Genomic DNA, 14,101 nt, shown 5'->3' with positions numbered 1-14,101 from the left:
ACGGATTGTACATTCGCAAGTTGTTAAGTGGATCTTCAGATTTTGGGGGAGACTTGCATCTACAAGCTTATAGTGATTCAGACTCAGTTGGTGATTTAGTCACTAGGTAATCTACTAGTGGATATTGTTTCTTTTTGAATCATTTATACATTTCATGGCTAAGTAAGAAACAACCTATAGTGGCTACCTTGTCTTGTGAGGTTGAGTACAGGGAAACCTTCATAACAATGGTGGAATGTATATAGCTGCATGGATTGTTGATTGATCTACATATATCATTGGAGGGTTCTATGCCTATTCTTTGTGATAGTTCGAGTGCTATTACTATGCCACAACATCATGTGTTTCATGCTCGTATGAAACAATAAACACATTGAGGTGCATTACCATTATATTAGAGAGATATGCTATGTAGGAGAGAAAAGCTTGATGTATGTTCCCACAGAGGAAAATGTTCCAGATATCTTTACCCTAGCGTTACCATGTGAGAAGTTTGAGGCTTTTTGAAAGTCCTTGAATTTATTATCCTTTGGTGATTGATCATCCTTGTATTTCATCACATTGACACTGCAGGGGGGGTGTTAGAATTTGGCAATTTTGGATAGTGTCCAATGTAATTCATGCGGTGTGGATACTTATTAAAGTATCAATGTAAGGTGTGTACACCTACTATCTTAGAACATTAAAGTAGTGACATTAGGCTCTAGATAAACCTAACTCTAATTAGTTGGTGGAAGGTTGGTTAGGTTAACCCTTGACCTAAACATTAGTTGTACTTTCACTTTATCTTTTAGTTCAACAAGTACACTCTACTCTTTTGTTGAATTGAAAGATAGAGTGAAAGTACAACTAATATTAGGTCAAGGGTTGACCTAACCAGCCTTCCACCAACTAACTACTCTTTCATTTAGAGTGTGCCATGTGATTAGTTATAAAGACACATGACTAAGGCTGTAGGCACCTAGTATAAGCTCTTGGTGCCTTTGGGATAGAATCCGGTATAAGAATTTACGAATTTCATGTGGTCTGTTGGTACTAGTAAAAATACGGGTTTCTAGGAGGAGGCATGGAGAGAAGACTTATAGGTGTATTAGGAGTTGAAAGAGACGACATAACATCTATAAGTGTAAACGTAGATGAAGATAGTGAGGACTCTAATGGTGTAGGAGTTTGCAAATGTCTTACTTACCAAATATGATATTTCTTCTAACCAAGTTTTGTTTGTAGGGGATTGTAGACGACATAACATCTATAAGTGTAAACGTAGATGAAGATAGTGAGGACTCTAATGGTATAGGAGTTTGCAAATGTCTTACTTACCAAATATGATATTTCTTCTAACCAAGTTTTGTTTGTAGGGGATTGTACAAATAGTAGGCTTGGGGGTTGTATATCATAGTACTTCAAAATGGTGTTTTTGGGGGCCCCGAGACAAGACAACCATTTCAGACTACAATAGGGACGAGAAACACTATTTTAGCACCTTGCGGTGGGCGCAGGCAAACAAGGTTATCTAGAGAAAAAACATGTCTTTTTTCGTGTTTCGTTTCATCTTCTTGCAATTGTCTCCTCTTGCTCAAGCCACACTATCTCCTGCAATTCTAGATTTCACCACCACCACCACCACCTCCTCCTTCTTTCTTTTTCTTATTTCTTCTTTTTTTATTCTTATTTTTATTCTCTCCTTTTTCTTAGTTCTTATTTTTTCTTGTTTCCTTCTAAGTTCTTTATTTCTTTTCAAATTTCCATTACCTAATTATGGCTGTGAATCCATTTTGGAGGCGTGTCACTCCAATCAAGGGATACGAGGACTCTGGTGGATCGAAGAAGTGATAGTGCAACTATTGTGGATTGGAGAAATCGGGGAGCGTAATCCGCATGAAAGACCACTTGATATGCGTTTTCAACAAAGATATCGGGTTGTGCAAATGTATCGACAAAAGTAATGGTAAGTCTTTATCTTTTGCATTGAAGATGTATGGAGATTGAGCTACAAGAGGATAAATCTTCTCATTCAACACCACATAGGAATAATGAAACACAAATGGCACAAGGAGAGACTAGTGGACCTAGTCATGCTAGCAAAATTGAAGGTGTCGGTGGTCCATTAAAAAAAAGTGCATCCATATTTGTATGGGGTCCTAATGCTAAAAGGACTTTGTTGCCATCTTCTAGTGGTAGTGAATAAAGGGACTCCTTGTATGGTGCAAGTGTCCACGTAGCTCTTTAGGTAGGCTATTGTGAAGACTAGGAAGCTCATACACTTATTTATTCGGTGTGCCATCCCTTTCAATGTAGTCACTATACATCAATGAAATAAAATGATCAGGGGAGTGAGTCGTATAAGATATGAGTGTAAAGACCTCTTTGCAGAAGCATTACGTACACAGAAGCTTCAAAAGAAAAAAACATCCATAGAGACTTAATTAGAGGCCTTGAAGGAGACATGATTGAAAAAGGATTCATAGAGGCTCAATTAGGAAGCTTGAAGGACACATAGTCGTATGAGATATGAGTGGAAGGAGACATGGTTGGGTATGCATGGAAGGATTGTATATAATGTTTTGGTGTTTTTATGCAAAGATACCATGTTTATTAAGGCCATCTATGTCTTATCTTAATCTTACTATGACATGAGCTTTCATTTGGAAGCACATGTGATAGATCATCATAGATGCAGGAGTTCAAAATTTGGTGTAGATAGTGACAGATAATGGAAGCAATTGTGTATCCATGGAACGTGCTTGAGAACGAGTTTCCTAGCATAGTATGAATTTTATATGCATTTCATTGCTTTGACTTGCTCATTGAAGATGTTGGGCAAATATCTTGGGTGGATCAAATCTTTAAGATAAAAACAAGTATGGTAAGGTTTGTGGAAAAATGCCATTCGTCACTAGCATGTTTCGAGCAAATAGCACACTTCAACTATTAAAGTCATTTGTTATTAGATTTACTTAAATGTTTACTATATTGGAGAGGTTGATATGGGTTCGTTCAAATTTGATATGGATTATTACATACTAAGAGTAGCTTTTGCTTTTAGGCGTAATGTTTTGAATGAGACTCATTGATTATTTTAACTTATTTTATATATGATCCATCATCCATCGTTCTCAAGGATTGATGAGATTTGTGTAGTGTGGAATGTACAATGGGATTAAACCAATCCATGCTATTGCGTATATATTACATTCCCTTTGATGCAATGAGAAGCAACATACTAGTGAGGAGTTGGAGGGTTTCATGGAGTATATGAGATTGTTAGCAGAGTATTTGTCAGCTCATGTGTGAGTTTGAGCTTGATCTGGGCTGGGCATTTTTATTAGGTATTTTAGGTATTTTTTTGGTGTGGCATTTTATGCCAGTGGAGCATTTTATGCACCAGTCGGCCAGCTTTAATGCTGTCCGACCAGCATTATTGCTCCCCACTTTTTCAGCCTATTTATACTCAGTGGCTCCTCCTCAGTCAGTCACTTCATCTTCACCATCTGCAGACTCTGTGGAGAGAGGAGCCAGTGCCAGTGCCCACGCAGCCAGTGACTTACTGTTGTATGCGACTGTCTCGTGTTCAGATATATGGATTCCATTTCCCGTGCATACATCTGAGTTCTCATCTGTATCGTGTTCTTTCTTTTCTCTTTTTGTCTTGTGTTTCAGCAGTTTATTTCAGCACATGTTTATGCTTCCACCGCTGCTCCACTTCTGGCATGGTATCAGTTTTCAAGATTTGTGTTTCTGCTGTGTTTTCTTGCTGATTTCAGGACTGTTTTGTACCCCTGTTGATCAGACGACTGCTGTCGCAGCCAGGCGACCTGTTTTGGGGCTGTTTTCAGCCTGCGTTTTTTGCAGTTTTGCCATCGCCTGCTGCCTCCGCACCCTCTGCTGCCTGCGTTTTTCATCTGCAGCTGCTGGCGACAGTTTTCTACCTGTTTTTCTCCAGTTTACAGCCTGCGTTTTGCTGATTCAGCATCTCTCATGGCTGGGTGACTGTTACTTCAGGCCGTTTTTGCTGTTTTTGGTAGTTTTTGACTGATTTTTTGACTTTCTGCAGCAGGTTTTGTCTTCTATTGATCAGATTTTGGGTTCTATTGCATGTGAACTCTCGTTTTCTGTAGTCTGTGCTTGTGTTTTGGCTGTGTTTCCTCTCTAAATTCCATCTCTTCTCTACTTCTCTTCTTATCCTCTCCATATGGCTCCTCCGTGCACTTCCACTGATGATAAGTTACATGGACCTGATTATCTCACATGGAGTGCTGTCATGAAAGCTTGGTTTGTGCAGAAGCGGGTATGGTACATCGTCTGTGGAGCTATTGCTTGACCTCTCCGTCCTTTTCCTCTTCATGAAGACTTTGATGAGGACAACCATGATGCATCCTTGAGATTACAGGGGCGGCTTCCGGCACATTATGGAGGTGAGGCTTATGTATCTTCAGAGAGGGGTGACGGGAAGAAGAAGTCGAAGGCCCAGTGTTACCACTGTGGCAAGAAGGGACATTTGCGGAAGGACTGCAAGAAGTTAGCGGCTTCCAGGAAGAAGGAGCAGAAGACGAAGCGGGATGTTGACTCTACCGATGAGTCCTCTCCTTCATCAGACTCCGACTCCGATCCTCCGACCAAGGTGAAGTCCAAGGCTCGGAAGGGATCCTCTTCTTTGGATCGCGGGAAGGGCTTGGTGGCCCCTTCCTCAGCTGCTTTCTAGTGGTGGTGATGAGGTCATCCCTCACGACTCTCTTGTGCCAGAGAGGGAGTGTGAGCGGGTGTTCAGATGGGGCAGCCGCGCCTCATCTATATTTTTATACAGGTGCACAGGTTCCAGAGAGGGACGTCCCTGACGCATCGACTTCAGTCTGGTGGAATCAAATCCTGGAGCTGGGATTGACATCCAGGTTCATGTTGAGCTGGTTATCTGATAGAGAGCGGGAGGCTTTCGTCTGGAGCTCACATAAGGGGACACTTTGGCGGTCTGGCCGAAGGCGGGGAATCCATGGTCACCTATGTTCAGAGGCATTTTTGACAGGATGGTCTTGTATGCTACTGCGAGACATTGGTGATGGACACAGAGACATGCTATGATTTTCTCTATTTTCAGGTGTTTGGTACGATCGACATCGACATCAGGTTCTTTCCGAGGCACCTTGGTGGTGGCTTGATCACCCACTGCTTGGGTATCCATGGTTCTACTTGGTGGTTCTATGTTGTATAGTTTTTTATCCCTTTTCATTGTACTATTGTATTGTATCAGATCACTCATGATCTGAGAGAGGATGTTAGCAGAGTATTTGTCAGCTCATGTGTGAGTTTGAGCTTGATCTGGGCTGGGTATTTTTATTAGGTATTTTAGGTATTTTTTTGGTGTGGCATTTTATGCCAGTGGAGCATTTTATGCACCAGTCGGCCAGCTTTAATGCTGTCCGACCAGCATTATTGCTCCCCACTTTTTCAGCCTATTTATACTCAGTGGCTCCTCCTCAGTCAGTCACTTCATCTTCACCATCTGCAGACTCTGTGGAGAGAGGAGCCAGTGCCAGTGCCCACGCAGCCAGTGACTCACTGTTGTATGCGACTGTCTCGTGTTCAGATATATGGATTCCATTTCCCGTGCATACATCTGAGTTCTCATCTGTATCGTGTTCTTTCTTTTCTCTTTTTGTCTTGTGTTTCAGGAGTTTATTTCAGCACATGTTTATGCTTCCACCGCTACTCCACTTCTGACAGAGATGCCTCATGGGGAATGATCTAGATGTGATGAAGAGAGTAGAGAATGATTTTTTGGCATTCCGTAATCATTATTTTGATTTTGATTGAGCCACAGGCTTCGAGAGATACACTTTCAATCTATCACTTGGTGGGAGAAATATGACAATTGTGTTTCTACTTTGATATGTGACGCGTGACTTTTGTGTTTTGATAATCTAATGTATTATGTAATCTAAGTTTTATAATCTATTATTTATTTGAATGTTGATTTTATGGCTTTTGCCTATTAGCAATCACCTAATCTTAACTTCTTAAGTTTAAATAGAAATGCATTGTTGTTTATGCTCTCTCGTAAGATTGTAGTTTAGGGCATGCTGAGAGAAATTGGAGGATATGGATCCTCTTTCATATCAAAAAGAGAAACGAGCTCACAACAGCCTAGCAGGAGCTTTTAGTGTTTTGCCATTATAATCTTTAGCTTCTTGAGAGAACCGGTCTATTCCTTGAGTCTTAATATGTAATAAATTGCATTATTTATAGTTTAATTTTTAAATCTTGTCATTGCTTGGAAGTTGAATTGTAAATTATAATATGTATGAACATTGAACATATTGTTATTTCTCTGACATTTTTGTCTTATTCATCTTTACAAGTGAATTTCGGCAAAATTAATATAGAGAAAATCTGTGATATTTAAAAGATACCATCAGAGGAGTAAGATATTTACTCTATGCTCTATAAGGAGCTATCGGCACTAGCCCATGAGACTTGTGCACAGAGGAGGACTAGAGCGACTAGAGTGAGGGCCACACATAGTGATACAACGCATAGCTACAGCTTGAGTCTGAGTTGAGGCTGAGGCTAAGGTTGCTGTATTATCTTCTTAATTAGGACTCTCAGAGTTGGATGAGATGGTATACGACTCCTCAGAATTTGGATAAGTCATGACTTATAGACTCTAGAAACGGGAGTCATAATACTTCGATAGTCAATTTTAGCATTGCAATTGCTAGTTGCAAATCACTAATAGTATTATACACGTCATATACACATGATGATATTATGATTGTTCATTGATGATACTTAGTAGTTATTAGTATTCATTGGACTTTGAATAGATTGTTCACATGATTTAGTCATATATATCTTGATTTTACTTATTATGCATCTTGGTTTCACTGTTTTTAATGTCAATCTTTAGATGATTCATAAGTCATAGATCATAATTCATTTAGTTTAATGTTTTGAGAATCGAGTCTTAACTGTGTTAAATTAACTTAATCATTGAGTCTTCGCTCGTGATATGTGTAATAAATCATGATTTTGATCATAGGATGTGTAGAGTGAAAGTTTTGTATGAAATTTGGGTATATGTTGTCGTAAGCAATGATATATTTATAAATCTATGTAATAATGTATTTATTTTAGTGTATAATTCAAAACGTCATTTCTCCCTTTCAAAAACTTAGCGAAAATTTCAAAACTTTGGTTTTTTTCATTTGTGTTTACTTATTCGTACTATATCGTGTATATACATACGCTCTTGATGACTAGTATGGGGGAGTTTTAGAAATGGAAAAAATGAAAACGGAAAAATTAGAGTTTTAGAGTTTTAGCCAAATTTTGAAAACACAGTTTCGGATTGTATATTAAAATAAATATGTTAGTATGTGTGTGTGTGTGTGTGTGTGTGTGTGTATGTGTGTATATGCCTACAATAATAAGTATTGAAATTTCATATAAAACTTTAAGTCTTCATATCATATAATCGAAATCATGATTCATTACACATGTCACGAGTGGAGACTTAATGGTTAAGACAATTTAACACAATTAAGACTCGATTTTTAAAACATTAAACAATAAAATGAATTATAATTTATGACTCATGAATCATTTAAAAATAGACATTAAGAATGATAAAATCAAGATGTATAATAAGTAAAATCAAGATATATGTGATTGTATCATGTGAACAATTTATTCAAAGTCTAGTGAGTTTTAGTAACTGTTACGTATCATTAACAAACAATGATATCATCATGTATATGTGACGTGTGTAATGCCACTAGTTATTGGTAATTGAGAATTGTAATGCCAAATTGACTCTTGAGATATTATGACTCTAGTTTCTAAAGTCTATGAGTCATGACTCATTCGAATTTCGAGGATTCGTACATCTCCTCACCCGACTCCGAGAAGATGATGAAGCAACCTTAGTCTCATACTTGGGTTTTGCTTGTGCTATATGACTACATGCGATCCTCGTTTTAGTCACTCTAGCTCTCCCTTATGTACGAGTCTCATGGATTGGTAACGATAGCTCCTCCTAGTGCATAGAGAAGATATTCTGCTTCTCTTGTGGTATCTCTAGGATGTCACGTATCTTTTCTATATTAATTTTATCAACATTCACTTGTAAAGATGAACGAGACAAATATATAAGAGAAGTTTCAACATGTTTTATGTTAGAATATGTATGAACATGTTTCTATGTTCATCCATATTTCAATTTACAATCCAATTTCCAAGTAGTGACAATGTTAAAAAGTTAAATTATACATAATACAATTCATTACATATGAAGGCTCAAGGGATAGAGCAGTTCTCTTAAGAAGCTGAAGATTGTGGCAAAACTCTACATGCTCCAACTAGGCTGTTGCGAGCTTGTTTCTCTTTTTGGTGTGGAAGAGGTCTCGTGTATTCTAGTTGCTCTTGGCAGGCCTTGAACTATAATTAACATTTAAGTGGGCAATAGATTAGATAACTTATCACAATTGCCGTATTCATATTCTACTTTTCTCATCATATCTAAATCATCCGCTCTAAGAAACCTCATGTATTCCATGAAGCTCTCCAATAACTTACTTGTCTTAGGATAAAAAGATATTGTGAAGTAAAGTCTCACCTATCCATATACTTGTATGGAAGGTCCAAAGTACTTCCCTCCATATCAGTGATGCATAAGATAGTGTAAATAGGAGTGAGACTCTTTATCAATACCTTTAGCTCAATCCACCAACTCTCATTATAAGTAAGAGCCTTATGTGAGCTACTCTTGGCATACAATGGTCCGTATCAAATTTGGACGGATCTGTATTAATTTCTCCAATACAATGAACATATAAGCAAATCTAGTGGTAGAGGGCTTTATGACAGATGGCCTCTTCTTCACAAATCTTACTATGCTTGTTGTTGTCTTGAAGATATCATCCACCCAAGATAGAGGATAGCCTCTTCTTCACAAATCTTACCATGCTTGCTATCTTGAAGATGTGATCCATTTAAGACAAGGGATTCTAGGTAGGGAGTTTTAGATGATAAATTGTGGCCTATGTTATTTCATCCTTGGGCTAAAGCTTTTCTAGTTACTAGAGAGCATTTTTATCTCATAGCACAATGACTGGCCTTTGCATGACTACTTATAGAGCTGTTGTCTTCATGGAGCCAGGACCTAAGCTGTCCTAGCATACACAGAGTGTAGTGATGACATCACTACTTATAGAAGATAGATTGAGCCATTTATTTGACTTATTCATACCACTAGATATTCAGCCACCATCTTGACTTTTTTGATACAGAAGCCCCTACAGCCTGATTGGGAAGCTATGTGGCAGGCTTTGTGATACTCACTGGCCACCCCAACACATAGGGTCTCTTTGATGGGTTAGATTCAAATTGGATAGGTGACTAAGACAGGGTTTTGATTTAGCTTGGGACTAGGTGCTATTGCTTGGAGCAACAATAGGCGGCCTGTTGTTGCTCTTTCTTCTATAAAGGGAGAGTATCAAGTTGCTTGTTTGGCATCCCAGGATGCTTTTTGTTGAGGTGGCACTTGGCTTTCCTGAAAGACCATTAGTTTCTGTGTGATAGTCAAAGCTGCTTGGCCATTGCTAGGAATCTCATGGTTTATGCTCGCACTAAGCACATTGAAGTTTAGTACCATAATTTTGTAGAGTGGACTTGGGATTTGAGAGGGGGTGTTAGCGGGGATACTCATCTCTTGGTTCTATGCCCTGCATTGCATCAGTGAGGACTTTAGGAACTTGGTCTAGTTGTGGTCACTTAGGCTAGTTTGGTCCATTTTTTATCCTTTTGTGGGTAGACTTCTTATTTTTCACCCGCCCATGTTGTTTGAGACCGGGAGAGATTATTGTTGACTGTAATTCTGCCACTTTAGTTATTTTCTCCCACCTTTAGGTCTCATACTCGTATCCTCATTGCCCCTACATGCCATAGCAGTGCAGTTGCTCTCCATCGTATTAGCTTTCTTGATCATCTGGTTGAGTTCTTGATGCCCTTAATTTGGGAGTTTTTTGGAGGGGATTGCTTGTTGTCATGGTGTTCCTACATTGAAAGGTCTTGGTGTCTTTAGAGTGTTCAACATATATATGGTTGACAAATTGTGGAACTGATGGTTAATGCGGTTGGGTTTATACCTCATGTAGAGCAGTGCTGAAATAAGCTGAAACAGCAAAAGCATGTAGCCATGTAGCAGTGCACATCATATACAAGTCTTCAGAATACCAGCTTGTCAGATGCATTTAATGAGCTTAATGTAGTAGCTATATCTCATCTTACTGCCTTTGAACTCTCTTCCTCTATAACATTCATCCTGCATCTTGTGTGTTCCGAATGTAACGTTTTTTCACTTTTTTGTTCAGAAAGGCCTTGGAATTTCAAAAGTCTTAGTAGTTGATTGGGATGTGCATCATGGCAATGGAACGCAACATATGTTTTGGGATGATCCTCAAGTCTTGTACTTCTCTGTTCACAGGTAAAAAAATCATTTAATAAGTTCAAATAAAATACTTTGTAACTGGAGAAAGTCAAAGAACATGTTTGAGTCGAAGACCAACTACCTTTTTCGTATTGCATGCTGTATCCAACTCGAAAAGCAGCTACAAGGAGATTAAGACTTTTAAAGAGGAGTTCGAGTGCTTTACTTGCGAACCTGTAAATCCACAATGGGTTATTTTGTTTTGATAGCATTTGTAGCGCAGCAGACTATCATTGCAGAATACTGCAGTCCTGTTTAAATGTACAGCTCAGATGAGCTGATTCCTGTCTTACAATTTGTCCCTAGAAGCATGCCTGTCAAGCACACAATAACGAGCTCTATTGTTCTTTACTCCTCTCAGCCTCTATGTTCAGGAATCGATGAAAGGTTGCTGTCCTATGACATCATAGAAGCTCATCCCATTATAGTACAGGTCCGTATGGCAGTTTCTCTTGAGCCCATAGGTGCAGCTATGGCAGCCCATAGTTTGATTCCCTTACTCGGATTATCATAATTTCCTCAGTGCATGGGGGATTCTATACTCCAAGCGATATAACCAACCCGAAGACTTTTGATGGAGTCAACAATCCGGGATCCACGCACGATTTTGATGACCTTGGCAATCTAACCAACCCGGAGACTTTTGTCTAGCGTTTCACGGGATTAATTTCGCAGCTCGGTTCGCGTGTCGCGAAGTCCTGTGAACCATGGTGTCTCTCGCGTGGCGAACAAAGGCTAGAGAAGGGGGGGAGGCAGATGGGAACTCGGTTGTTGCTCTTTGTCATTCCCATCCTCCTGCGTTGCTCTCGCCCTGCCCTATTCCCGTGGGCCCGTGGCTCCCGCCATACCCTGCTGCCGTGGCTCTCGACCTACCTGCATTGCTCGCCCTTCTCGTTGCCCAACCGGGAATGTTGATCCACCGCCGCACCGCCATGGCTTTCTGCCTTGTGGCTCTCATCGTGCTCTCTTGTCATCCTCCCGCTGCATAACGTCTGCTATAGCTTTCCACCGTCTTGCTGCACGATAACGTTTGGCTAACGCCGTGTCTCTCTCCAGGACACCGTCGTTGAGGAGCGCCGAGAAGCACTGCCCCGTTGAGGAGCGTCGCCCCGTTGTGGATTGTTGCTGAGGAGCACCGGCCCACCGAGGAGCGCCAACCTGCACTATTGTTGAGGAACATCGCCCTGCCGAGCAGCCCATCGCCAACAGCTCAAGAAAGCCGGGTTTTTCTTGAGCCGGGTTTTTCTCTCTCCCCCTCCCGTGCGTCGATTATTCCTGTGGACATTACGCTGTCCTATCTGTCGATCATTCTTTGTGGACATTATGGTATCTTGTGCATCGGCCATTCTCTGTATCATCCCGCCCCTCACAGAAATGAAACTTTTTTTTGGGGGGTGGGGGAACACACGCGGGACAGTGCATATTTTGGGTTCAACTTGTAGGGGCTAGTCGAGTTGTAGGGCTACCCGCAGAGGTGACGCATTATGGTTCTCTTCGTGATAGGCATTAGGCCGCATTCGTCCTTTGAGCTTGCCAGGTTTCCCTGTAGAAATTAGAGGTTGCCAGGTTTCCCTGCCCAGATGAAGGTGGGATGGTTTTGGATCATACTGTTATTTGCATGGGTTGAGCATAAGAAATTGAAAATTTGTGGGGGCCATCCATTGGGGAGATCGTGAGTCAGACATTACTGGGTGCTGTGGAGATTGTTGACATTGGGATGGGGTGGTTCGGAATCAGTCTTATTTGCATGGGCTGACCAATAGTGAATGGAAACATTGTGGAAGCGGTGCACGCTTCAAGTCATCTGCTGGGAGTATGGCGGGTTGCAAGGGTTCTTTTAGTCTGACTCGCAGAGTTGACATATTATGCTTATCTTTGAGACACACAACAGTTTGCATGGAATGTTAGAGTCTGCAAGGATTGTCTTGGGAGATTAGACAATATTTGGGAGGTTGCTAGTTTAGGGTTTACAACATATTCTTCTCGACCTACGGCAGGTTACATCGCTCTTCAAAGCCAAGTTTCATGCATGGGGTTGCCCAGTTTGCTAGAGCTACAATGGTGTTGCAGAGATTATTGGGTTGCTACAAGTTGCAAGGGTTACCAAAAGATGCTAGGGTTACTATTATGGTGTTGCAGAGATTATTGGGTTGCTACAAGTTGCAAGGGTTACCAAAAGACGCTAGGGTTACTATTATAGTGAGGGAGACGTTTCTCAATCACCAGGTTGGTGCTTGGTGGGTGTGCATAAGGAGCATTCCTCAAATCACCAAGTTGCCACCTTGGGGAAAAACCTTGGCGAACCAATAAAGCAATGTTATACCAATGAAATAAATCAAAGGGCTTTGTATGCATTCTTGGAACAAATCCATATTGTGAAGGATCCAACCCATCATAAAGAAAGGCATTGGTATGATTACCCAACATTTCAGGAACCAACTAATAAATGACCAGCATCAAAGTTATTGGTCTCCAATCCAAACAAGTTTTACACAACCGCTTCTTGAGAAACACTAACCAAATTCCTTTTTCCATGAGGATTGTAGAATTTTGGGATGTCATGCTTTATGAATGACAAGAACTACAATATCATTCGTTGAATTCTAGTAAGAATTCAACAGTGAGATCATCCTAACTTTGCGCTTTCCAAGTCTTTAGAGAATGTAAGGCACTCTCTAATTCTATCAATATGAATGGAACTTCCAAAGCCCAAGAGTCATCAAACTAAATAATGGATTCAACATTCTGAACAGTAGTTGAAGAATAAGTAGAGACCAGAGATACATTTGCAAAATGCTGCGTGCACACATGCATTTTTTGTGTCAATTGACCATTATTTTTGTGACATGGCATCTTTGGCGTCTACAACAATTTTTGTCAAGAAGTATGAGAATTTTTGGAAAATCTTGGGAATAAGATCCTTGACTCCAGGACAAATTTTTTATGTGACCTAATCATTGAATTTTCAAGTTTACATTGATTATATCTAACACTAACTTGCTTAGCATGAAACAGAGCATCATGTCCATCATTGAACAATTGTTGAGACTAAAGATGCCCATCAAGTGTTGAGAAACGAACTAACCATTGTGTCATTTCAATCTCTCCTCGACCACAAATCAATGACCATAATCTTGAATAATTGTGTGGATACAATGAGTAAAACAATACGTGTAATATCTACATGCTCGTTAACCTATTCGCATAAAGGATGGATAGCACTAGATACTATATACCTAAAGATTTCGTGCTTAATATAAATGTGATTAATCAAAAGAAGACGGGCATGAATCAATGAAGATTCATCCATTTTCATACTAAAAAAGAAGTCCCAACCAAATTAGGTTATGATTCGATAATAACTAGCGACCTATAGCATTGCAAATTCAGAAATCTGCCCATACAAGAAATATGGTTCCATAATATGTTTATGAGGTTGTCATATTGATCAATATTAAGGGATATTAACCATCCAATCTAGCCTAGACATGATCATAAGCGTTGGGTTGGAAAGTATATTCCGAGGATGATCATGATTCATATGTTTCCAACAATTCAATGTATTAAGTGTATCAATCATTTCAGTTCAATTACTTCTTTCTTGTACTCGCATATGTGAAC

At 39.9% G+C, this 14,101-nt stretch overlaps 1 protein-coding gene across 4 annotated transcripts in view; it reads left to right on the top strand.

The window, feature by feature from the left end:
- Nucleotides 1-14,101, top strand: part of LOC148041893 (histone deacetylase 5-like) — a 109,271-nt gene that overhangs the window by 45,204 nt on the left and 49,966 nt on the right. For 3 of the 4 annotated variants that reach the window (XR_015691720.1, XM_087683867.1, XM_087683873.1), the window contains exon 4: nucleotides 10,365-10,477. Coding sequence is in view for 3 of the 4 variants with exons in the window: in XM_087683867.1 (XP_087539993.1) it covers nucleotides 10,365-10,477 (113 nt within the window). In the remaining variant the exon portion in view is untranslated. Of the gene's footprint in view, nucleotides 1-1,781; nucleotides 1,949-10,364; nucleotides 10,478-14,101 lie in introns of those variants that run through there. The other variant, XM_087683879.1, reaches the window with a different exon arrangement.

Source organism: Lygodium microphyllum, chromosome 1 (assembly GCF_053477565.2).
Source record: "Lygodium microphyllum isolate KBCC chromosome 1, Lygodium_microphyllum_v1.1.10, whole genome shotgun sequence".
Classification (NCBI taxonomy): domain Eukaryota; kingdom Viridiplantae; phylum Streptophyta; class Polypodiopsida; order Schizaeales; family Lygodiaceae; genus Lygodium; species Lygodium microphyllum.
Note: the sequence above shows the minus strand (reverse complement) of the source record. Positions and strands in the feature narration are given on the sequence as shown.